Source organism: Ursus arctos, unplaced genomic scaffold, assembly GCF_023065955.2.
Source record: "Ursus arctos isolate Adak ecotype North America unplaced genomic scaffold, UrsArc2.0 scaffold_34, whole genome shotgun sequence".
NCBI classification, from domain to species: domain Eukaryota; kingdom Metazoa; phylum Chordata; class Mammalia; order Carnivora; family Ursidae; genus Ursus; species Ursus arctos.
The window spans coordinates 15,224,256-15,247,496 of NW_026623030.1; the positions used below are offsets into that span (position 1 = coordinate 15,224,256).

Below are 23,241 nucleotides of genomic sequence, written 5' to 3' on the forward strand. Positions count from 1 at the left end.
GAGGCCTGCGCTCTGCTAAGATCCCCAGGTCTTAGATGAAGACACTGACGGTCAGAGAGGTGAATGTCACTTAATGAGGTCGCACAGCTGGGAAGCAAAGAAGCCAGGGTTGGAACCAAGGCCAGCCTCACTCCCAAGCCGGAGCTCTCTGGCCGCCTCCCGCTGTGGCCTCTTCCCGGTGGCTGTGACCGAGGGCAGTGAGAGGCGGCTCCGGGCCCCATGCCCACTCTGTGCCCTCCCCTTGCAGCAGCGGGGACAGTGAGGAGGAGAGGCAGCGATGCCAGGAGGCAGCTGTGTCGGCCTCCGACATCTTCCAGGAATCTGCCATCCACGGCCCTATCAGAGTAGATGGAGAGGCAAAGAAGAAGAAAAAGAAGTTGAAAAAGAAAGCCAAGAAGGAGGCCAGTGCCGACTTGGTCGCTGCCGCCACCACCACCACCACAAGTGGGACCGCAGTTGGGAAGCAGGAAAAGCAGTCACCCAAGCTCAATGGAGACCAGGCATCACTTGGGACCAAAAAGAAGAGAAGGAAGAAAAAAGCCAAGAAGACCAGTGAGGCTTCCCCATTCCCACCAACAAAGAGTGCAGTGGCCACACCTGCAAACTGATCCCCGCCCACGGGCACAGGGCTCAGCTAGCCCCGAGGACAAGGCGCCCACGGGGGGGCAAGGCATGTCCAAGCCCCACCTCCCTCTCCAAGTTCAAGGGCTTGGCTGGCAAGTCCATACTTGGCCCATGATTGGGTCTTGCCCAAGGGTCGGGACAAAGACGGCTGTAGGATGAGAAGCCTAATCAAGGCCTACCCATCCGTGCTCCCATTGGGAGCTGGGGCAGACCTGTTGTACCAGAACATTCCATGGCCTCAGGAAAAAGGAGCTGTCCAGTTATTCAAGACTGTTGATCAAGTGGTAAACCTTCTATCTTCCCAGGACTGTCTGAGGAGAGCGAGTGAAGGGAGAGCTTTTCTTTCCCCTCCACCTTCTCAACCTGGTATGGGAGACAACCTTAAGAAACTGAGGGAAGGGGTCGGCCCAGAAAGAGTTCTGTACTTCTGCCCCCAGGCCATGCAGACTTGATGTAACATTGTCTGAAAAAGGAGAGAGATTCTATCCCCACCCCAGGTTTCCAGAATTTTTTTCTCCACATTTGTGAATATACCGTGCACAATCATGTCTCTGAGCCAACCCGATTATTGAAATTAAATTGTCGAGAGACCCCAGACTTAAAGTGGTTGGGGTACTGCCTCCTTACCAATGCTGACTCTTGATGAGACAGTTTAGATAAATATCACGTACGTAGGGTGTCCTCCTGCCTACACCCTAAGGTGTGTTCCCGCCCCCCAGCCTTGAGACTTGGGCAAGTATCACAGCACTTGTGGACGGGGTTTCACACACCAGGAGTGTTCTGCAGGGAAGAGGAGAAGCTCAGGGCTAAGGTGAAATTCTGGCTCCGTGGCCTTGCCTCCGAGGTCCGGCAGAGCAAGAAAGAGGTGGTGCGTGAGTGTGTGTGCTGAGCCGTCGCCCCTCAGGCCCCTGGCCCACCACCTCCCTCTGGCCACCCAACCCCATCTGGGCAATGTGTGGACAAGCAAGAAGTTTCCAGTACTCATTTCCACTACTCCGTTGCTCATTTCCTTTACTAAAAGTTAAATAAACGTACAGGTTCGCCCTTAGCTGGCTGCAAGCTGCAGGGGGCGCTAGTTCTTCCCCGGCCCCTTCCTCAATCCCAGGGTGGGAGCGGTCTTCAAGGCCAGGTGATGTGCAGCAGCCCCAGGGAGAGGAGGTCGTGGAGCCCTGGGTTTACACAGCTGCCTTGTCTCTCCTGGTGGCACTCGGGACCTCCGGCTCCTGGGTGTGGCTGTGAACTGCCTGGACCTTTCCCTCCTCCCTCTGGGCACCTCAGCTCTGCCAGCTGCTCAGGCCTTGGTGCCTTCTGAACTCAGCAGCTTCTCCCCCAAACCAGGGAGGGGCTGCAGGGCCCCACAGGCCAGAGGCGCTGTTGCCCAGAATCCTGACAGCACCAGGCGCAGTCTCAAGGCTCCCACAGGGCAGGGATGACTTCCTAGCCCTGAAGGGGGCTTTCCCATAGAGGCAAGATGCCAGGCTGGCATGAGAAGGTGTGATACCCAGGGGAATGAACAGCCAAGAAAACCGGCCATCTAGGAGGCCAGGGAGAGGGGCAGCCCAGGACTAGGGAAGCTGGAGAGCCCTGTATGCCTTCCCTTCTAGCTTGAGCCCTCCCAGGGGGCGGGCAACTGAGCTCCAGGCCCTGGCACAGAGTACCCACTTGGGGAAAGCTCATGTGATTGGGGGACAGGGGTTGGTACAAATGGGCATGTGGGTCTACAACTGGAAGGGGAGCAGGGGGGAGGGGCCTGATTGGGACACAGGGCACAGAATGGGGCCATGTTGACCCTGGGCCTCTCGGAGCTCAGTGAGTCACAGCTACACAGCCGTCCTGAGAAATGCGGTTCCCTTGGTTGTTCCGGGGCTCTCCACAGGCACGGGCTGAAGGCACCAGAGTCCAAAGACTGCTCCCTTCTGTTCCAAGTGACAGGATTGGCCCTGAGAATCAGGAACAGTCCCTCCTGTGACTTGCTCTGCTTCCCAGCTCTCCACGATCCCCTCTTGTGCACTGAATCAGCCCTCCTGAGGTCAGGGAGCCTTGGAGTCCTTTCTGATGCTGACAGAGCAGGGTGGGGACCAAGGCACAGTTTTCCAGGGAAGGCCGCTGTCCAGTGGCAGTGAAAGTTTCACAGGCTCAGATGTCCCAGTCACCCCCCAAGCAGGCCATGCAGGCTCCAGGCAGGGCCCAGCCCCTGGGAGGCGGCTGCCATAGTTACTGGGAGGATGAAGCCATCTGCGTGGAAATGAAGGTCTCGATGACACTGTGGTTGGATGGCAGCAGGTGGCTGTGGCCATTGTTGGAGTCGGAGCTCTGGTACAACACCAGGCTGCTGGAGGACACTGCAGGGGCAAGTGAGACAGCTGGCTGCCGGCCCAGCACTTCCTGACCCCACCTCGCCCACCCATCCCGGGGGTTACTTAGCATAGGGGACAGGGGGCCTCACCACCTCCTGAACTGCAGCAGATAACCAGACCCCAAAACCAAACCTCTATGCTTGGGTCTCATCAACCCCCAGCCAGGCCCCAGAGCCACCCAGCGAGTGGCCGCCTCAGGACATTTGGGTGGAAACATTCGAGAAGCCCTGTGAGATGGTGTGGTTGGTTTTACGCATGGGTGTTGCTAGGCTGTGGTGCAGTCACTGAGGCAAGCATTTAAGTGTTGCAGGAGGTGTTTTGTAGATGTGGTTAACACCTATAATCGGTTGACTGGAAGTGATGGAGATTTCTCCTGATGACGTGAGTGGGTCTCATCTAATCAGTGGAAGGCTTTAGGAGCAAAAGCTGAGGTTTCCTAGAGAAAAAGGAATCCTACCTCAAGGCCGCAGCATTGACTCCTTCCTCTGTTGCCAGCCTGCTGGCCTGCCCTACAGCTTTCGGACTTAGCAGCCCCACAGGCGTGTGAGCCAGTTCCTTAAATATACGCGTATATATATAGTTGACCCTTGAACAGGGCAGGGGGCCAAGGGCACTGGCCCCCTGCACAGTCACAAATCTGCATATAACTTTTGACTCCCCAAAACTTAACTACTAACAGCCTACTGTTGGCCCAAAGCTGTACCAATAACCCAAACGGTCAGCACATATTTTGTCGGTTCTAGGTATTATACGCTGTATTCTTACAACCAAGTTAGAGAAAAGAAAGAGTTATCGAGAACGTCGTAAGGAAGAGAAAGTACATTTCCGGTCCTGTGCTATATGGAAAAGAATCGGCGTATGAGTGGACCCGTGCCATTCAAACCCCGTGTTGTTCAGGGGTCAGCTGTATTCCTGTTGGTTCTGTGTCTCACCAGAACCCTGACTGATTCTGGTGGCTAAGAGAATGGGCTTTGATTGTGGACCTGGGTTCTAATCCTGGCCCTGCCACCTAATCACTGTCGGAGGCAAGGCCAAGTCCCTCACCTCCTGAGTGTCTGCTTTCTCATTTATAAAATGGGGATGATGACACGTGCCCAGTAAATAAAGCATGGAGCCTGGCCCACGGAGCCCTCGGTAACTGTCACCACAGCCATCAGGACTGGACGGAGGAACCTGAGGCCCCCAGAGGGGGAGCAGCTGCCCGAAGTCACGCACTTAGCAAGTGATTGCCCGCGGCCTCAGAGCCCAGCAGCCTGACTCCCAAGTGCCCGCTCTTCATTACTGCAGACTTAAGGCATCGGGGGATGGAAATGAATGGGTCAGGTGGGATGTGGTGACCTGGAGAGCCCACGCTCTGTTGTTGCTACGTGGGAACATGAGTCTCCAATTTTCCAAGAAAAGCCAGAAACGTGATTTCATTGTGAAAGCTGAGTTTTAAATGTGGGCAGCATACTCAAACAGTGCCGGGCCCTGAGCCACACCAACAGGCCCGTGAGGCGCTCCTGGCCCATGGCAAGCCCAGCATACTCCTCATTAGTACTCTCTACTCTCTCTTGCAGTTACTTAACCTTTTCCCTCAACCGAGTCAGTGAGATATTCCCGGAAGATAGACCCATCTTCCTGCGCTTTCGTACCCCTCCCGGCTCACTTCAGGGGAGCACAGGGCGCCCTCCCGTTTGCCGCACACACCTTCCTCCCCAGCCGAGGGAGCAGGGAAGGGCTGCTCACCCGTGGGGCTGGCGCTGAGCCGGTGGGCAGGCTGCAGGTGCTGGATGCCAGCGGGGTCCTGGCTGGGGATGTGGATAGTGGTGGTCTGAGACGCCGGCGTGTGAAGCCCGGACTCACTGGAGGCTTCAGTGTCTGCGGTGAAGACCTGGGGGAACACAGGAGCCTTCTGAGCCCCGCATGGGTGCGCTCTGGGGAGGGGCCTGAGCAAGGGGCCGGGCGGGCCGGGCCTTACCTGCTTGGTGGGCGTGAGGCTGGCCAGGGCACTCAGGTTGGTGGTGTCGGTGATGAGCATGGTCTGCGGAAGCAGGCCCGTGTGGGTGTACTGGGCCACCTCAGGCTTGTGGCTGTAGAGGGCTGGCCGGGGGGGAGGAGAGAGAGGGGTATGAAGACATGGCACCCTGGGCCAAGCTGATCCCCTCCCTGGAGGGCCTCAAAGCTGGGAGCTCTGGGGGAAATGGGGCCTGGGGCCTGGTAATGGCCCAGTGGAGCAGTGGTGGAGGACTCCAGACAGACTTCCAAAACTGGGAGCTCCAGGTAGAGGGGCTGGACCCTTTCCCCAACTACAAGAGCCTGCCCAGGCTGGCTGGGCGGAGGGAAGGCTGGGGAGCCCCAGGGACAAGTGTGAAGGGCAGTGGGAGGCACAGCACTGCTGTACTAAGTACAGGCCGTGGAGGGAAAGGCTGGCAGCTGCCATTAGGGGGTGAACAGAGCAGGGGGCAGCATAGCTCCACCTCCAGGACACCTCCCCAAGTGGAACCCAAAGTTTCACCTACAGCCCAGCCCCACAGCGCACACAGACGCCAGCGGAAAAGCACACACACCACATATTCTCACATGAACTCGGATAAACCCATACACACACAAGTACGGGCCCACAGGCCCTTATCCCCAGTTCCAAATTCCACAAAGGCCTGAAAACCAACAGATTTCCGTAAAGTCAGCACTAGAGCTCATCTGGGGGCAAACTCCGACCCGAACCTCATATGAGCTTATGTAAGTCTCTGTTAGCCCCTCCTGCTGCAGAAACCGCGGGGCTAGATGACCAGACGTCACCCCGAGCCCTGCTGGGAGTGCGACAGAGCGTACGGTGGATACTCCCCATCACCTTTCTAAAGTCGGAGAAGTAGTGAATTCTGAGATACACGTGGGCCCACACATTTCAGAGAAAGGACTGTGACCTTCCTCGCACATGCGGGTGTGCACCCGCAAACACCGATGAACACTCACACGCACATCCGCTCACAGAACTCGTGTGCGCACACGACCACGTGTATTCACACGCTGACACGGTCTGGCCCGCAGGCGGGCATCCGAGCCCCCGCAGACCGCCTCGTCTGCTCAGGGACCCCCGGCCTCTCCCACCCCCTCCCCCAGCGTGGGGCTAGGCGTGCTCACCGTGGGGGCTCTGCAGCTGGGCCATGGTGGCCATGAAGGGGCTCTGGGCCACATGGCTCTGCATGGGGGGCATGAGCGGCTGCTGGTAGGAGGGGTGCAGCGGCTGGGAGAACTGGACGGGCTGCAGGGTCGTCAGGCTGCTGCCCATGCTGTTGATGACCGGCACGCTCTGTGCCTGAGTGGAGGCCAGGCCTGGAGTGGGAGGAACAGGAGTCAGCCCGTCCTCCTGCCACCTGCACTGCCTCCCCTGGCCCAGCACTGACCCTGGGGCACTGCCCGGCCCTCCCAGAGCCAGTGGGTGGGAGGAAGGGGAGAGGCGACTAGGAGACACCTTCGCACTAGGACCTGTCACTAACTTACATGGTCTGGGCAAGTCACTCCCCCTCTCTGAGCCTCTAACTCATTCTATAGGCAGGGGGTGTGTCCAGTTAGGTTCCCTGGAGGCCTGGGGTTCCAGAGCAGTGCATAGGCCCTGTGGCTTAACTTTGTTGCCCTCTCCCAGGAGCTCCCTATCTGTCATATATAGTCAGCCTCTGCATAATGGTTCCCACAAATAAAGTATGTCTGGGCTTAAAAAAAAAAAAAACCTACAAGACTGTGATCTCCTTTCCCCTGCTCAGTTTTCCCACAGACATTTTGCCTTCCAAGACACGACGTGACATCTGTATTGTGTTTGCTGTCTGCCTTCCTGTTGGAGCCATTGAGTCATTGTTCTGTCTGGCTCACCTGTGTGTCACTGAGGTAGCCCAGTGCCTGGCACAGCGCTCACACTCAGTCTCTGAGTGAAGGCATGAGTCCCAATGGCTCCTCTAGCTTCTGGATTCTGCGGGAGCCCCATGAGCCGTCCCACCCAGGTGCCCCCTCATGCCCACCAACTTACCAATAACCAGGGTGGAAGCGCCCGTGTTGGTGAACGTGGGGCCCAGGGAGGCAGGCTCACCAGGCCCAATGGCCATGACCCCGGGAAGCGACGCCATGATGAGATTCTGGGGCTGTTGGTTGAGGCCCGGGGAGGTCTGCTCCAAGCTGTGCAGCGCTGTCAGGGTGCTGACAGGGGGCAAGGGGCCCCCCGTTGCTGAGACCTTGGAGGGAAAACCAAGCTGAGCCTGGGGCCCACACTGTCTCCCAGGGGACGACTCCAGAATCTCCCAGCCAAGGGAAGGTGGAAGATGGGGTTGGACGGATGTCCCCCCGTGAGGTGTGGGGACACTCACCAGCTTGGCTTCGGTGCTCAGCAGGCTGTGACTGGGCTCCAGGCCCGTGGGGGACACTTGGTGCAGGGGAGCAGACACTGTCACCAAGGGGCCACCGCTGCTGGAGGGCACTTCCGCCCCCTCGCTGGTTGCTGGCTGTCCGTAGCGCACACCTGGAAGGGGAGCCGCGTCCAGCCTCAACACCCCACTTCCTGCCCTCCGTGGCCCCCATCACTCCAAACTGCCTCAGTTTGCTCACTTGCCCCATCTCTGTGTGTGCAGCCCTCAGACTTCATTTGCATATCCTGCCAGATCCTGGGCTGGCTGCTTCCAACTCCCTGAAGGCAAGACCTGCATTTTATTAGCTCCGTGGCCCCCACTGGCCAGGGCTATACGTGATAGACAGTAGGTGTGCAATGAAAGACATCTGGCTCAGAGTGAACTAAAACTGATGAAATGAAACTGCAGTGAATGGAGTTGAATAGAAGGATCCGGAATTAGTTAAATGAACTGGAATCTAGTTGAATTGAACCCAAAATGAAGTAGATTGAGCATGATGGAGTTGACCCGAATCAGATCAAATTTAATTGGATTGAACTGAACTGAGCCGTACAAAATTAACTTAATTTCCTTGGATTATATTTAGTTGGACTGAGCGGAATTGAAAGGAACTCAATTGGATTGTAGTGAGTTGAACAGGATGGAATTGAATTGAATTGAATTGAACTGAAATGAATTGTGTTGAGTTGATCTTTAATGAATGAATTGAATGGAAGTGACCCGAGTCAAGGTAGGCTGGATCGAATGGCATGGAGGGGTCACTGGGGTGGAGAGGAGAGGACTGGATAGAGGAGGGTGACGAGTAGAGGGGAACGATAAGGAACCAAGCTGAAGTGCGAAGAGGTTTGGGTGGTTATTGTCACTGGCGTTGTGCTCCCCAGCTCACCAGCCTACCCTCATGTCCCCTCTACCCACTATTTCAATCCCCGCCACACACATAGCACTCACCATGGACCTTACTGGGGGAGAGGGCGGGTGGGGGCAAGCCTGGGGAGCTGTGGGCAGGCAGTGTGGGGCCCGGGCCTGGCCCTGGTGGCGGCCCACTGTATGTGTCCATGGCCAGCTTGTGACGAAAAGCTTCTTCCTTGCGCCGATTGGCAAACCAGTTGTAGACACGCACCTCCGTGACGAGGTTGGAGCCCAGCCCCTGTGCCTGTGACGGTGACACCCCCCTCTGGATGCACTCCGCCCTGCAGAAATGGCCACTCATGAGCCTCCAGGCCAGGCTCAGAGGAAGCCTGTCCTGGGGCTGGAGGTAGGTGAGAGAGTCCTGAGAGGTAGGCTTCTCCCCTAGCGTTTAAAGCTGGCAGATCTGGGTTCCAATCCCAGTGCTGCTGTGTGACCTTGAGCAAGTGTCTTAACCTCTCTTAGTCTCTCCATTCATAAAGTGGGCAAAACAGCCGTAGGGTCCTAATGAGGGTGAATGAGATGAGCAGCCGCTCAAGGATTGCTTGGATGGGTGGGGAGTGGGTGCTAGGAGTGGAGCTAAGTTCCAGACACTGAGCAGGATTTGAGTGCTCCTGGGCCAACAGCAGGAGCACGCAAGGACTGGGGAGCCTCCCTTAGACCCCAGAGCCACCCTCCCCCAGCCTTGCCCCAGCCCAGACCGAACCAGCCCTGCTGACCCACCGACCATCCTACCGATTGCACTCCTCCACCAATGCCTCTCGCTCCTCCTTGCTGGGGTTCTTCTGCCTCTCATAGGCCTGGAACAGGATCTGCTGGGAGGCTGGGCCCCACTTGAAACGGTTTCTCCGCCCTTTCTTGGTTGGCAGCTCATCACCTGTGGGCTCTTCAATCAGCCCACCCTGCCCTGCGTGGGTGAACTCTGTAGGCACAGAGAGCCGTAAGCAGGGCACCGGCCACTCCTACCCTCCCACCTCAGTTCCTGTGACCATGCCCCTGATTCTTTCTCATTCCCAAGGTGTTGAGCCAAAGGAGCTTACAGCTAGAACTTAGAAATCATCCAATCCAGTGATGACAAACACAGCACACGTGCCACCCTTGTCTTAACCCGTGCCCCAGGCAGACATTGCTAATCAACCCCTGCACAGTTTTCTACAGGCCCAGATGGACACTCGTAATCCTTCTCAATACAAGGCTCCAGAAAAGCATTAGCGTTCGTTCAGATTTAACACATTGGCTATCTTATTTTAGACGAAGATGCTGAGGCTCAGAGAGGCTGAATATCTTTCCAGGGCTGCACAGTAGAACAGAAACTTGAGCCACATCTCCTGAGTAGATTCAGAGCTATTTTAAACTTTTCAGACCTGTAAATCACACTTAAATTGCAAGTGTTAGTCAGGAGAGCAGAGACCCAGCTTAGCCCTTGTCAGCGGGTTCCACTTTAGGGGAAACTCTTAGATTCTCCCCGAGCAAGCAACCGAGAGACTAGAACAGATCAATGCAAAGCCATCTTTATGGGAGGGGAGGCAGGGAGCGCGAGTCAGGGAGAGTGCAGAGGCTATGCCTTCACTGCCCGAGTGCCAAGAGGCAGAAGCCAGCACCAGTGGTCTGGGGAGAGGCGGGCTTAGACCCCCCGAAAGCCAACTCTAGAAGCCACTAGAAGGCCACCTGACTCCCGAGTCCAGCATTCTCCGCAGCTGAGGCTTGGGCGGCCGCTCACACTGACTCAGCCATCTCGCCTGGCAGCAGGCTGGACCAAGGTCTAGAGTACAGACACTGTGACGTGGCCCAGCAACACTAAAATGTGAAACCACCCCGTCAAGGCTATCGAAAGCAAGGAAAATCTGAGAAACTGTCACAAGCCAGAGGAACCTAAGACAACACGGCAACGAGATGCAGTACGTCCACACCTGGATCCTGGACCAGAAAAAGGACAGGAGGGAAATACTGAGGAAATCTGAATAGCAAAGTAAGTGTTGGACTTAATAATAGTGTGACAGTGTTGGTTTGTTAATCGTGACAAATGTCCCATACTCGTGCTAGTAATAGGGAAAACTGGGTCTGGGGGAAACTGGATTTCTCTGTACCACCTGCCCAGAAGTTCTGAAAGTCTACACTTACTCTAAAATTAAGAGTTTGTTATGTGTTATTTAAGTTTTACCTGCTAAGAAGGGTAAATTGCTAGTTTTCTAAAAACACTTCGTGATAGTGCCAAATTACGTCATATATAGTCCCAGCCACCTGAGACCCAAAGGATGCCCGTGTCGGGTACAGGGGGCAGGGACATGGCTCCTGGGGCATCGGTACGTGTTGCTACGTCTGCACGAATAAGCAATCAGCAATCATCTTTGTAAGAAAATATTTTCTTACAAAACTTTACCATAGTGGGTTGCTCAGTAAATGTTAATTAACCTAATGGGTTTTTTTGGTATTTTTTTAAAAGATTTTATTCATTTATTTATTTTAGAGCGAGAGGGAGAGAGCACACGCAAGCAGGGGGAGGGGCAGAGGGAATCCCAAACGGACTCCGTGCCGAGCATGGAGCCCAATGCAGGGCTCGATCCCAGGACCCTGAGATCAGGACCTGAGCTGAAAACATGAGTCGGACACTTAACCGACTAGGCCTCGCAGGCGCCCCAATTAATTTAATGTTTTAATCAGTCCCTTGATAAAACTAATATCATAGTTGGGGGGGGGTTGGGAAGGGGGAGAGAGAGAAAGAATGTTAAGCAGGTTCCACGTCCATCACAGAGCCTGAGGCGGGGCTTGATCTCATGACCCCGAGATCATGACCTGAGCCAAAATCAAGAGTCAGATGCTTAACTGCCTGAACTACCCACGTGCCCCTACTAATATCATAGTTAAAAAAATAAGTTATAGAAATGATAATCACAGCTTTTAAAAGTTGCTTTTTTGTGTGTTCAACAGAAAATGGTAAATAGTAGATGCTCAATAAATGTAAAATGAGGTGGGCGCCTGGCTGGCTCAGTCAGTGGACCGTGCGACTCTTGATCTCAGGGCTGTGAGTTCAAGCCCCACGTTGGGTGTGGAGAGGACTTAGAAATAAAATATTTTTTAAAATAATTAATTAATTAATATTAAATGAGGTGTAGCCTGCTCTCTCTCGAGCTCACCTGCTCTCATCTCTCGAGAATGTACTTTTCACTTTAATAAACTTTCCAGCTTGGAAAAAAAAAGCAACTTTTCAGCTTGTAAAAATCGATGAATAAGTAAATACGTAAGTGAATATTAAATGGGTGAGCAGATCAATACATGACTTTGAGCACTTTAACATTTTAATGTTTAGGAACCATGGGGGGAAAAGTTTATTTTGTAAATTACCAGACACGCCAGTTGTCACCGTGTCTTCATAAGGAGCTACAGGAATATCTATCAAAGATTTTCAAGTACCTACTCTCTGGCCCAGAATTGCACTTCTAGGAATTACTTTACAGACATAGTCTCGTGGGAACACATATACAAAGAACGATGTTCTTCGAAGCAGTTGGTTATAACAGCACATTGGAAAAACCCTAAAAGTCCTTTGGTAGGGAGCCCGTTAAGCAAACAGTGGTACCACGAAATAACAGAATATTCAGCCGCCCTTCAAATAGCAGAGGAAAATATATCTCTATTATATATTGCTAGTATATGCATAAAATCTCTCTGGAAGGATGCATGAGACTAGGAACGTTCTTTAGGAGGACACCTAATTTTTATTGTAAGCTTTTTATTTTCCCCTATTTTTTAAAACTAAAATATAGTATCTTTTTAAAAAAAACATGGATAATTAAGAAAAGAAAATAATAAAATTTTTTTTAGGAATGCCTGGGTGGCTTGGTCAGTTAAGCGTCTGCCTTCGGCTCAGGTCATGATCCCGGGGTCCTGGGATCGAGTCCTGCATAGCTTGTGCTCATTCATGCTCTCTCTCTCTCTGACGAATAAATAAATAAAATCTTAAAAAAAATTTTTTTTTACACATAGTTTCAAAAGTGTGAGTATGCACTTGGAATTTTCTGGGGTGTGAGTTCTTTTTTTTTTTTTTTTTTTAAAGATTTTATTTATTTATTCGACAGAGAGATAGACAGCCAGCAAGAGGGAACACAAGAAGGGGGAGTGGGAGAGGAAGAAACAGGCTCATAGCGGAGGAGCCTGATGTGGGGCTTGATCCCATAACGCCCGGATCACGCCCTGAGCCGAAGGCAGACGCTTAACCGCTGTGCCATCCAGGCGCCCCTCTGGGGCGTGAGTTCTAAGCAAGGAAGCCCACCATTCCCTGAACAATAGTTTGGCCAGGTCTCCCTGGGTTTGCAGTGAAGGATCCCCTGAGCGTACACCTTGCCTCTGAGCCTTTACTCAGGCCACTCCTTCTGCCCAAAACACCCTTCCCTGTGTCTCCGTGGGCCAAAATTCCACTCAGACTTTAAGACTTCGTCTGAAAGTTCTGCTTCTGGTGTGGCCCTTCCTGATGCCCTTGCCTCCCTGTGGAAGAATCGATTACTGTCTGGTCCTCTGCCAGCTGAATATTTTGAAATAGTTTACGTAGTGCGGCACGGCCCTGGGCCCGGCATATGGTGATGGCTCCATAAACACTAGCTGTTACTCTTGTTTTTGTTGTATTATAATACACGTCTCGCTGCATCGTAACGATCTGTGTTTCCACACAGAGCTTCTAGAAGGCAGGGACCCAGTTCATCCAGCTTCAGATGCCCAGGACCGGCCTGCTCCCCTCCCCCGCGGGCCTTGTGCAGAATAGGTAGCACGTGCCCACTGACTCCTGCTGACTTCCTCTCAGGCAACCTGTCCCGGTAACGTGGTGGAGAAGCTTCCAGCCCCCACCCCCGACCTGCAGAGAGTTCCAGGGCCCTGCCAGGGAAGACGGGGCCGTGCTCATTACTTACGCTGCGCCACCTCTCGCTGCTTGCGGACGTACCAGGTGTACAGGGCGGCTCGCTTCTGCGTCTTCATGGGGGTGCCCTTGTTGAGGTGCTGGGACAGGTGCGACTGGTTGAGGCCAGTGGTGTCAACCACCTCCCTCTGCGGGATGTTGTGCTGCTGCAGGTAGGACTTGACCATCTTGGCCACGCGCCATGGGTCCTCCCTGGTAGGAGGGCAAGGACAGAGCCTGCTCAGCACGGGGGGTGCAGGGGGGTGCAGGTAGGGCTGGGGGTCCTGTCAGCCCTGAGAGTGGGGATCGTGGGTGGAAGCAGGTGTGGAGCCCGGGACTTACACTCAGACTCCAGGACAGCAACGTAAGGGCACTCATGCCAGGACATATGGACAGAGATGAAGACATGAACAGACTCCTGCCGAAAGCTGTACAAGCCAGATAGGGAAAGTCCTCCCCTCATCCTACTTGGAAATGTTGTTTGTGGCTATGTCTTAGTCACTGTGAGAGACTATAAACACTGTGAAGGTTCTCAGCACCCAAAATAGGCCTGACATAATGTATGCCATGGTGAATACATGAATGAATGAGTGGATGGATGGATGGGTGGGCAGATGGATGGATGGATAAATGGGATGGTGGATGGGTGGATAGATGGATGGGTAAATGGGATGGTGGCCGGGTGGTTGGATGAATGAATGAGAGGGTAGATAGGTAGGTGGATAGAGGAATGAATAGGTGGGTGGATGGGTGGACACCTGGGTAAGTGGGATAGTGGATGGGTGGGTGGGTGGGTGGGTGGGTGGATGGATGGATAGATGGATAAATAGATGGTAGATGGTGGATGGATGGATGGATGGATGGATGGATGGATGGATGGTTGGATGAATAGAGGGGAGGGTAGGTTGTTAGAGGGATGGGGAAATGGGATGGTGGATAGGTGGATAGACGGATGGATAGAAGGATAAATAGATGGTAGATGGTGGATGGATGGATGGATAGATGGATAAATAGATGGTAGATGGTGGATGGATGGATGGATGGATGGATGGATGGATGGTTGGATGAATAGAGGGGAGGGGAGGTTGTTAGAGGGATGGGGAAATGGGATGGTGGATAGGTGGATAGACGGATGGATAGAAGGATAAATAGATGGTAGATGGTGGATGGATGGATGGATGGATGGATGGATGGATGGATGGTTGGATGAATAGAGGGGAGGGGAGGTTGTTAGAGGGATGGGGAAATGGGATGGTGGATAGGTGGATAGACGGATGGATAGAAGGATAAATAGATGGTAGATGGTGGATGGATGGATGGATGGATGGATGGATGGTTGGATGAATAGAGGGGAGGGGAGGTTGTTAGAGGGATGGGGAAATGGGATGGTGGATAGGTGGATAGACGGATGGATAGAAGGATAAATAGATGGTAGATGGTGGATGGATGGATGGATGGATGGATGAAGGAGACCTACTGGGGGGGAAAATGGGTCTGAAAACAAGGGGAGAAACATGATTCTCTCACTTTACAGCCAGGGCCACTGAGGCTAAGTGCTTGCATCGTATCTTTTGCCCAAGGTCACAGAGCCAGCCCAGCAGAGTCCCATCTCACCTGAAGGGATTCCATCTAAGTCAGCCTATCAGGTAAAACCCACACGGAGTCAAAACAGCTCCTGATAACCTGCACTAAACCCTAGGCTGTGGCCTGGCCAGTTTGCCTACAGCACGGGGTGGGGGCGGGCCGGTTCAGGAGAAGGAGTTATGGGCTGGTATTCAGAGGTGCGTGTTTGAGCCCCCGAATCTCACTCTGTGGGCTGAGACTCTTACCGGAGAGACTCAGGGGACCTGTAGCCATCTGCGATTCGTGTCCCCATCCTCTGCCCCCGGTGGGGAACGGGGGGCTGTGACGGCCTGTACCACACAAATTCTCTCCCTCCCTCTCCTGTTCTGTCTCAGCTCTCCTCTCCTGAGCTTGAATTACAAATACGGCAGCAGATAAAAGCAGCTCCATACAACAGTGCTGAGAACAGACGGAGCCGGGGTTTGACCCCAGCTCTGTGTGGTTCCAAAGCCTGAGGTCCTCACCCCCTTGACCAATTTGCTTCTAGAATTTGAGCTTTCCAACATTTGCACACGTGACAGATGGCATGTGTAGGAGGCCACTTGTCGCCGTGTGGCTTGCCACAGCAAATTACCGGAAACGACCTGAGTGTCAGGCAGAAGGGGACTGTTGGCGGTGCCTCCAGTAGATGGCACCCGTAAAAACGCACCGAGGAAGCTCTGCCTGCACCCACACGGAACATTCTGGAGGGTCTGCTGTGCTGTTTGTTTAAAATCTGAAATGGCACAAAAGAGTCCTGCATATTTGCTTGTGTTCGCATGAAATACCAGACAAGATACAGACAAGACTAGCGACACTGGTTGTCTCAAGACGGGAATGGGGTGCTGGGGAGAGGGACAGCGTCCTCTCTTGCTTTTCTGTGCTTTCCAAATAATGTAATGTAATGGTAGATAATATGCTATACATGCATATAGAACACTGGAAACTCAGCTGTGAAAGAACAAAAAGCAAATAACCCCCAGCACTTGGAAGCGCGCCCCGTACTGCCTTCTCCCCTTCTCTCCTTCCCAAGGAGCCAGCCTGGCGTTGCCCCCTTGACAATGCCCTTCTCGGGTGTGAGGGCACAGAGCCTTTCAGCAGCTGGAGCCCCATGACTCCCTCCTTTCTTAGCAGCAGTTTCCATACACGTAGGGAGGAAAGGGAGGCGGGGACAGTTCGATTTGAATTGGTCAGCAGTCGGTACGGCAAATCCGAGTTGTGTAAAAATGATAGATGTGAGAATTCATGTTTCTTGAGTATTGACCGTGAACCAGGCACTGTGCTAAGGGCTGGTCATGTAAATCTTACCATAACCCTAGAAAGTAGGTGCTACTCCATATGCCCATTTCACAGATGGGAAAACTGAGCCTCAGAAAGGTAAAGCACTTGTCCAAAGTGACCTAGCTGGACTCCAGAATATTTTGCTTTGCCCAGATCCCCCAGAGCTCTCCCCGAGCTCTTCTTCCTCCCTGCACTGAGGGGCTCCTAGGACCCTCCTCCTCCACCCCTCCCCGGCTCCCCCGGTGCCAGTCAGAGCCTGGAGGGAAGGGCAGTACAAAGTCCAGCGTTGTGCTTGGAGGCAAACATGTTTATCTGATTCTGGAGCCGAGCTGCCGATGGCCTCCCTCCTCCCCCCAGCTGCAGGCATCACCTCCTCCCTTCCCCAGAGAGAATGAGCTCAGTCTTTCTCTCAGCCCAGCCTCCCCGGCTCTCACCGAAGATTTACTGCCCCATCACTGTCTGCGTGTTTGACTCCATATCTGTCTCTCTTTCTGTCTTAGTTTCTCTCTGCCTGGTTCTCTTCCTCTCTCTCTCTACTCTCTGTCTCTCCTTCTGCCTGTGTGTGTGTGTGTCTGTTGTTCACTCTGTCTCTTTCTCCCGCCCACGCCCCACCACACTCACTCACTCACCCTCAGTCTCCAGGGACCTGACTCTTTCCAGAACAGTTTCCCCAACCCAGAACTAACAGGCCACGTCTCCAGGTATCTCCTGCTTTCCCGCTAATGGGTTTAAGAGGCAAGCCAACCTGGGTTCACATCCCAGCATGGCGCCTTCCACCTCCTGCACGCCCCATGCCCTTCTGTGCCTCAGCAGTAAGCCCACGCCGGCCTCGCAGGGCCCTTGGCAGGACTGAGTTCCAGATGGGGGTGAACCGCATAGCGCAGGGCCTGGGACATGGTACGTGTTCAGCAAGTACAACACTTGGTCACCGTCATCATCATCGTCATGGATGATGTGGCCACAGGACCCCCAGCCCAGCAGCAGAGGTCAAAGGGCCCGGGAGAGGTGAAGAGCTGCCCACATCGCCTCCTCCCACCTCCTACGGGTTCTGGGAGGGGTCGGTCAGAGATTCAAGACTTTGGGCCATTGGCTCGCTGGCCTCTGCGGTTTCAGAGGTCCAAGGCTATGGAGCTCAGAGACCAGCCAGAAGGGCCACACGTCTGGAGGGGGAGTGAAGTTCTCAGCGCATGGCCCGGCGGGGAGGGGGGTGGGTAAGTGGAGAAGCTTCCCATCTCAGGTTGAATCCCAGCTCTGCCACTCACTATCCAGGTGGCCTCGGGAAATCACTTAACCTCTGTGTGCCTCAGTTTCCCCAACTGTGATACAGAGCTAAAAAAAATGTCATAGGTTGCCAGGAGGAGAAAACAAGTTTAACGCATTTCTAAGCGGTCTTGTGAGCTTTTCACTTCCTGCATGGAAGTAAGTGGATGTGAGGTTAACAGCAAGAATGACTCGGGAGGGATAAAAAGGGAAATAAACATATTAAGGACGGCACACAGGCCCAAGGACACCGTGCAGAGTGTGGGATTAGGAGGACCTGGGTCCAAGTCCCGGCCTTACTACTTTGTAAATCTGTAAAATGGGACTATTACTCATAGCAACCGTTCATTGCATTTACATGCTATTTGACCCTTTTGGGAAGTGTTATCATCATCTCTGCCTTGCAAACAGAACGAGGGCTCAGAGACATGGAATCACCTGCCCGAGTTAGGGTGGGGCTGAGTTGGGATTTGAACCCGGGCGGGTTGGCCTCAGTCAGGTATGTTAGATCGTCTCACCTTGCCCACTGTCTTCCTGGGTCTCAATGCCCTGGTGCGGCCCGACGGAGAGGATCAGAGACCCTCAGGTTGAGGTTTGAGCTGCTGGGGACAGGGAGGACCCAGGAGGACACCCAGGGAGGAGCCCCGGGTACAGGTTCCTCCCTTGGCCCTAACAGCAGATGTCCCCAGGGCTTCAGGGAATCCTAGCCACTCATTCATTCATGCTGTGTTTGAGCCCCTGGGCTGGATATCAGGGGTACGAGTGGTAGACAAGGCCACGCTGGCCCTGCCTTGGAAAAGCTTATGTTTTCATGGCAGGAGATAGAAAACAGAAACAGATAATCGTAAGTAAAGTTAAGGGAGAAGAGAAAGTAACAGAAGGTAGTGGAAGAGAGAGTGACTCTGGTGGGAACTACATTCAGATGGGGGCAGTGAGGGAGGGCCTCCCTGAGGAGGTGACAGTTGAGCAAAAGGAGGAGAAAGATGGGGCACCTGGGTGGTTCAGTCGGTTAAGCATCTGCCTTCGGCTTGGGTCATGATCCCAGGATCCTGGGATTGAGCCCCTTATCGGGCTCCCTATTCAGTGAGGAGCCTGCTTCTCCCTCTCCCTCTGCCTGCTGCTTCCCCTGCTTGTTCTCTCTCTCTCTCTGTCAAATAAATAAAATCTTAAAAAAAAAAAAAAAAAAAAAAAGAGGGAATAGGTCACGGGAAGAACTAGAAAGAAATGTCCAGGAAGAAGGAGCAGTACACGCAAAGGCCCTGAGGTGGGAATCCGCAAATTCAGCGTAACTGGAGGAAAGTGAGGGAGGGACAGAGGTCCCTCAAGAAGAGGTCAGGGAACCAGGGCAGGGGATTTGAATTTCATTCATTGGCCAGCTAGGGAAACTGAGTCAGGAGAGGAGCCTTGCCCAAGGTCACACAGTGAGCTAAGGGTGGAGGTCTGAGGGAAGAGCTCAGGGTCCTGCCGTGGCCTCAGGCAGAGGCACCCCAGCGGGGAGGCCGCCAGGATCCACCCTGCCTCTTCCCACACACTGTCTTCAAAGAAATGGCGTCCACAGGGAAACCCTTCCTCGTGCACCAGCCTTTCCAGCCTTAACCTCCCCCACCCCGGCTGTCCAGGCCTTCATCAGGGGTGCCCACCCCACTCCCTCCTGTGCCCTGAGGGTAGAGGCCCCACTTTTTCCCCTCCGGGCGTTTTCACATCCCTTTTGTTACCTGAACAATAAGTAACCCAGGTAGTTAGTTATAAACTCTGCAGGAACAAGGAGCTGGTTGATAATTTATAGCAACATCTCAAATTTAAATGGAAAGTAAATAGCATGCTGTTAGCATTAAAGAAAACCCAATCGGGGCAGGCGGGAAGCACTCCAGCCTTCTCTGCAGCTTGGGGTGTCTCACTCTCTCCGCAGCCCCTTCTCCCAGCTGGGAGGGAGCCCCTCTGCCGTCGGGGCTCTCCTGCTCTCCTGTGCTTCTGCAGGGCTCTCCATCTCCCCCCACGCCCTCTCTCTCTTCCTCCACGGCTCCTCGCTCTCCCTCAGCTTCCAGGTCTCTCTGCTGGTCCCCAGGGAGCACTTTGACCTCTGCTCCCCCCTCAAGTGCTGTGGATGAAGCCTCCCCCCCACCTACCATTCCACCAAAGGGGCTGCTGATCCAGAGGCCCCACCCAGCCAGGTAAGAAAGGCCCTTGGTACCCCCAGCCCCCACTCCCACCGGAAAGCCCCCAGTCCCATCTGGGGCGAGGAGCAGGTCTAGCCCAGCCCCACCCTGTCCCGGTCACCCTCGCCCTGGGTCTGGCAAGGCCTGACTCTTTGCCCCTCCCCTGCAGCACAGCAGGGCCCTTTGCCCTCTCCTTCCTGCCAAGTCAGGGGGCCCTGGCTGCTCCCCTGCCCCCTGCCCCGGCCCTCACAAGGCTGGGCAGACCCTGAGGGCTCCCCCCACCCCAAGCTGGGATCAGGACCTTGGACAGAAAAGAGATGGTCCCATAGAGAGCCTCTTTGGGTCTCTTCCTCCCACTGCCCGGTCATGGCAATTGAGAGCACCAAACAGAGTGGCTGTGGAGTCCCAGCCGGGTGGCCTTAGTCAAGCTACTTCCCCTCCCGGGGCCTCAGTTTCCTCATCTGTGAAGCAGAGTTATTCCTAGCTTCCTTCCAGTGTTCATCTCAATATTATTGGACCGTATGCCCCTGAAGCCTCAGCACAGGGCCTGGCTGTTAGGATTGGAGCTTAGGAGCCTTTGGGGAGGGCGGTCCCTGCAGCCCCAAGACCCCTTTCCCCCGCCCCTGCTGGGTAGGAGGTTGGTTGGCCCAGGCCTCCCCAGGCCACCATCTTTACAAGTTAATGATCACAGGCCTTATCAGAGCCTTTTACCATTTATAAATTTATAAAACAAAAGAAATAATAAAGCTCATGGGTAATTAGTAACCAGGTCAGCTCTGCTGAGGAGAGGGGAGGCATCGGACTCAGACCCACCCAGTTCTCCCGGAGTTGGGGAGCCAGCCAGTGGATGGGGGTGCACAGCGGGGAGACCTCTCAAGGTGCCTGCGGGTGAGGTGGGGGCGGGGGGGCCTAAGGCTGTGCAGGAAAGGGGAACAGGTCCTGCCCCAAGGCTCCATCTCCCTCAGGTAAAACCCGGGCTTTCCTGGCTTAATGCTTGAGTCCCTGGGTGGCTGAGGGAGCCCCTAAAACCCCAGCCCCCCTTTCACTAACAGTGCTTCCTGGACCCAGAGCCTCAATCTGAATGCTTAGCAGGGAGGTTAGGGTTTGGGGAGTACAAAGGGCGGCGGTGGCTAACAATTCCCACCACCCCATCCCACGCCCCCGTTTCTCCAGGCACATGAATTATGGACATGCCTGCTTTTTCCCCAACTCAGATCTCCCCTGGGTCATACCCTTACTTCCCAAGCCCTGGGCTGAAAGCCTTGGCTCATGGGGAGTCAGGACTTTGCAGAGGGCCAGGTGAGAGCCTGGGAGCCTCCAGCAAGGACGCCCCGGAGCTCTCGTGGGCCCAGTCCCCCTTCCCGACAGCCAGGCTAAAAGTTACAGCTCAGGGAACTCTGGACTAGGGCTAGTCAGGGGCTGAGGGTGGGCCTCCCTGGGCTCCTTGGATGCTGGGGACAGGGGAGGGGTCCTTACTGCAGCAAGGTCTCCACCACGGCTTTCTGGTGGGCCGCCTCCTCGGGGCTGAGGTTCTCCAGCTCTTTGAGGATGGGCGGTGTGAAGTCTTCCCCATCGTCGTCCGTCTCGTCCTCGGAGCCCCTCGCCTCCCCCAGCCCATTGGGCAGCTCGGCCAGCTCCCCTCGACCGCCGCCGCAGGACTCCCCCTTGTCCAGGGGGCCATCTCCAGCCAGCAGGTAGGGCCCCGGCTCACCCAGTGCCTGGATCAGTGCCTCTTTGCTCAGGCCCGACTCGAGCAGGGCCGCCAGGAGCTCCGTCTGCAGCTGGCTCAGTTTAGAAACCATGGCTCTGCTACCACTGGGCCACGAGGCCTGGGGCCACCAAACCGGCTACCTCCCCCCACCGAGCGGGCTGTCTACTTGCTGGGCGACCAGCAGGCAGCCACAAACCAGGCTCCTTGCACCTATTGCCCCCCCAAACCCCACGAACCGAGCCCTGTGGGCACCCCCAACCCCCAACCCTGGCCCCAGCGGCCAGTGAATCAGGGCCCCTGCCCGCTCTGTTTACATTGGAGCTGGGGAAATTCTCCAAGGTTCATATTTATCCGTGTGCTTAGCGAAGGGACTGAACTTTGGACTTAGCCCTGCAAAGTGCAGGCCTCATGGCAGCGCACAGGGACTGGGGAGCCGAGGCCTTCAATGGGAATGGGCAGAGGGGAGGGTGGGGGAGGCAGGGGGGTTGAGGGCAGCCAGAATGGAAGAGGCTGGGGGGCCACGGAGGGCTTTTGGTGAACAGCTTTGGATCTCGCCCCTGAGGACTTTGTAGGGGGCTCAGGCTGAGACAGGAGACCGAAAAGAGCAGGTTTCCCTTGGGAACTGAAGCAGGAAGGGGTTCTAGGCAGGTGGGCCAGCTGTCCTTAAGGCCGGGGCTAGGTCACATCCATGTTGGGTGTGTGACCCAACACCAGGCCTCCCCGTAGGAAAGAAGCCTTGACTTAAGTCTGCTGTGTGCTGGTCTGTAAACTGTGGCATTGCCTCATTGTACCCACCTAAGAGCTGTGGGTAGGTACAGGGATTATCCCCATTTTACAGACCAGAAAACCAAAGGCTCCGAGAGGTGAAACAACTTGCCCAAAGCCACACAGGTAGCAAGGGACCAAACTTGTAAGGTGGGAACAAGGTGAGGCCAAGCAGGCACTTAACTCACGTATAAATTTTAAAGGGGGCATCAAAAAACTCAGTAATCGAGAAAAACTATATTTTTATACAATATATTAAAAACCCGAATTAATGCAAACCCTAAAGGAATTGAAAACATGTCCACACAAAAGCTTGCATGTGAATGTAAATAGCATTATTCACAATAACCAAAAAGGGGAGAAAACGTAAATATCCATCAGTGGACAAAGGGACAAGTAAAAAGTAGTATACCCGTGCAGTGGTATGTTATTGGGCCTAAAAAGGAAGGAAATGCAGTGACCCTTGAAGGTACTGTGCGAAGTGAAGGAAACCAGTCACAGAAGGCCACACGTAATTCCGTTTCTAGGAAATGTCCAGAAGAGGCGAATCCATACAGACAGAAAGTAGATGGGGGGCGGGGGGGGGGAGGCTGGAGCGTTGCGGGGGAGGGGGGGACTACTTAATGGGTCTAGGGATTTCTTCCAGGATGATGAAAGCGTTCTAAAATAGCTAGGTGATGTCACACAACTCTGAAAATACTAAAAACTGCTGAGTTGAGCACTTCAGAAAGGGTGAATTTTATGATATAATAGTCAATGTAATATGTTTTTTAAGTCCAGGCAAAAATATCTGTGAGGAAGAAAAAACTACAATTTTATTTTATTTATTTTTTTAAGTAAGCTCTACGCCTGACACAGGGCTTGAACTCCTGACTCCCTGAGATCAGGAGTCCCATGCTCCACTGACTGAGTCAGCCAGGCGCCCCTAAAATACCACAATTTTAAATAAAGACAGGCTGCAACCCTCACTTGCCTCCCCCTAATCCCAGCCCTGGGCAAGAACTCCTCCCTCACACACCCCCCACCGCCAGACACACACACACACACACACACACACACACACACACACACACACCTCCCTCCCTCCCTCCCTCCCTCCCTCCCTCCCTCCCTCCCTCTTTCCCTCTTTCCCTGTTACAGTCAGATCCTTGACAAAATTCCTGAAGTGTGTCCCCTGGGGTGGCCCTCAGCTCCCAGGAGAAGGAATACGCAGTGCCCTGTCCTGGAGTGAGCAGGGTGGTGGTGAGGGGCTTCCCCCCAGGCGGGCATTTCCAGAAGGCCTGCATCTCAGGGCTCTGCAGAACTCAGGTCAAGC

At 54.3% G+C, this 23,241-nt stretch overlaps 2 protein-coding genes and 1 long non-coding RNA gene across 8 annotated transcripts in view; 2 read left to right on the forward strand and 1 right to left on the reverse strand.

Moving 5' to 3' along the window:
- The window catches only part of CUNH12orf43 (chromosome unknown C12orf43 homolog), a 15,999-nt gene extending 9,309 nt beyond the window's left edge, over positions 1–6,690 (forward strand). Inside the window, exon 6 of one of the 2 annotated variants that reach the window (XM_026515030.4) lies at positions 248–6,690. In XM_026515030.4, the coding sequence (XP_026370815.2) occupies positions 248–608 (361 nt within the window). In that variant the 3' untranslated portion in view covers positions 609–6,690. The remainder of the gene's footprint in view (positions 1–247) is intronic. The other variant, XM_026515031.4, reaches the window with a different exon arrangement.
- HNF1A (HNF1 homeobox A) lies at positions 1,619–21,484 on the reverse strand. Of its 4 annotated transcripts, none has more exons than XM_026515029.4 (10): positions 20,927–21,484; positions 13,165–13,364; positions 8,999–9,185; positions 8,306–8,547; positions 7,319–7,470; positions 6,985–7,186; positions 6,105–6,296; positions 4,942–5,063; positions 4,710–4,854; positions 1,619–2,966 (listed from the first exon to the last, which is right to left on the reverse strand). In XM_026515029.4, exons 1-10 carry the CDS (start codon positions 21,250–21,252, stop codon positions 2,839–2,841), a joined length of 1,896 nt encoding a protein of 631 aa, XP_026370814.1. In that variant the 5' UTR covers positions 21,253–21,484; the 3' UTR covers positions 1,619–2,838. The 4 variants fall into 4 exon arrangements, with proteins under 4 accessions (XP_026370814.1, XP_044245839.1, XP_026370813.1 ...); XM_044389904.3 differs by having other exon boundaries at positions 4,671–4,854; XM_026515028.4 differs by having other exon boundaries at positions 4,710–5,063; positions 20,927–21,372.
- The window catches only part of LOC130542451 (uncharacterized), a 26,162-nt gene continuing 21,415 nt past the window's right edge, over positions 18,495–23,241 (forward strand). For both annotated transcript variants that reach the window (XR_008957013.1, XR_008957012.1), the window contains exon 1: positions 18,495–21,144. This is a non-coding gene — a long non-coding RNA (uncharacterized LOC130542451). The remainder of the gene's footprint in view (positions 21,145–23,241) is intronic.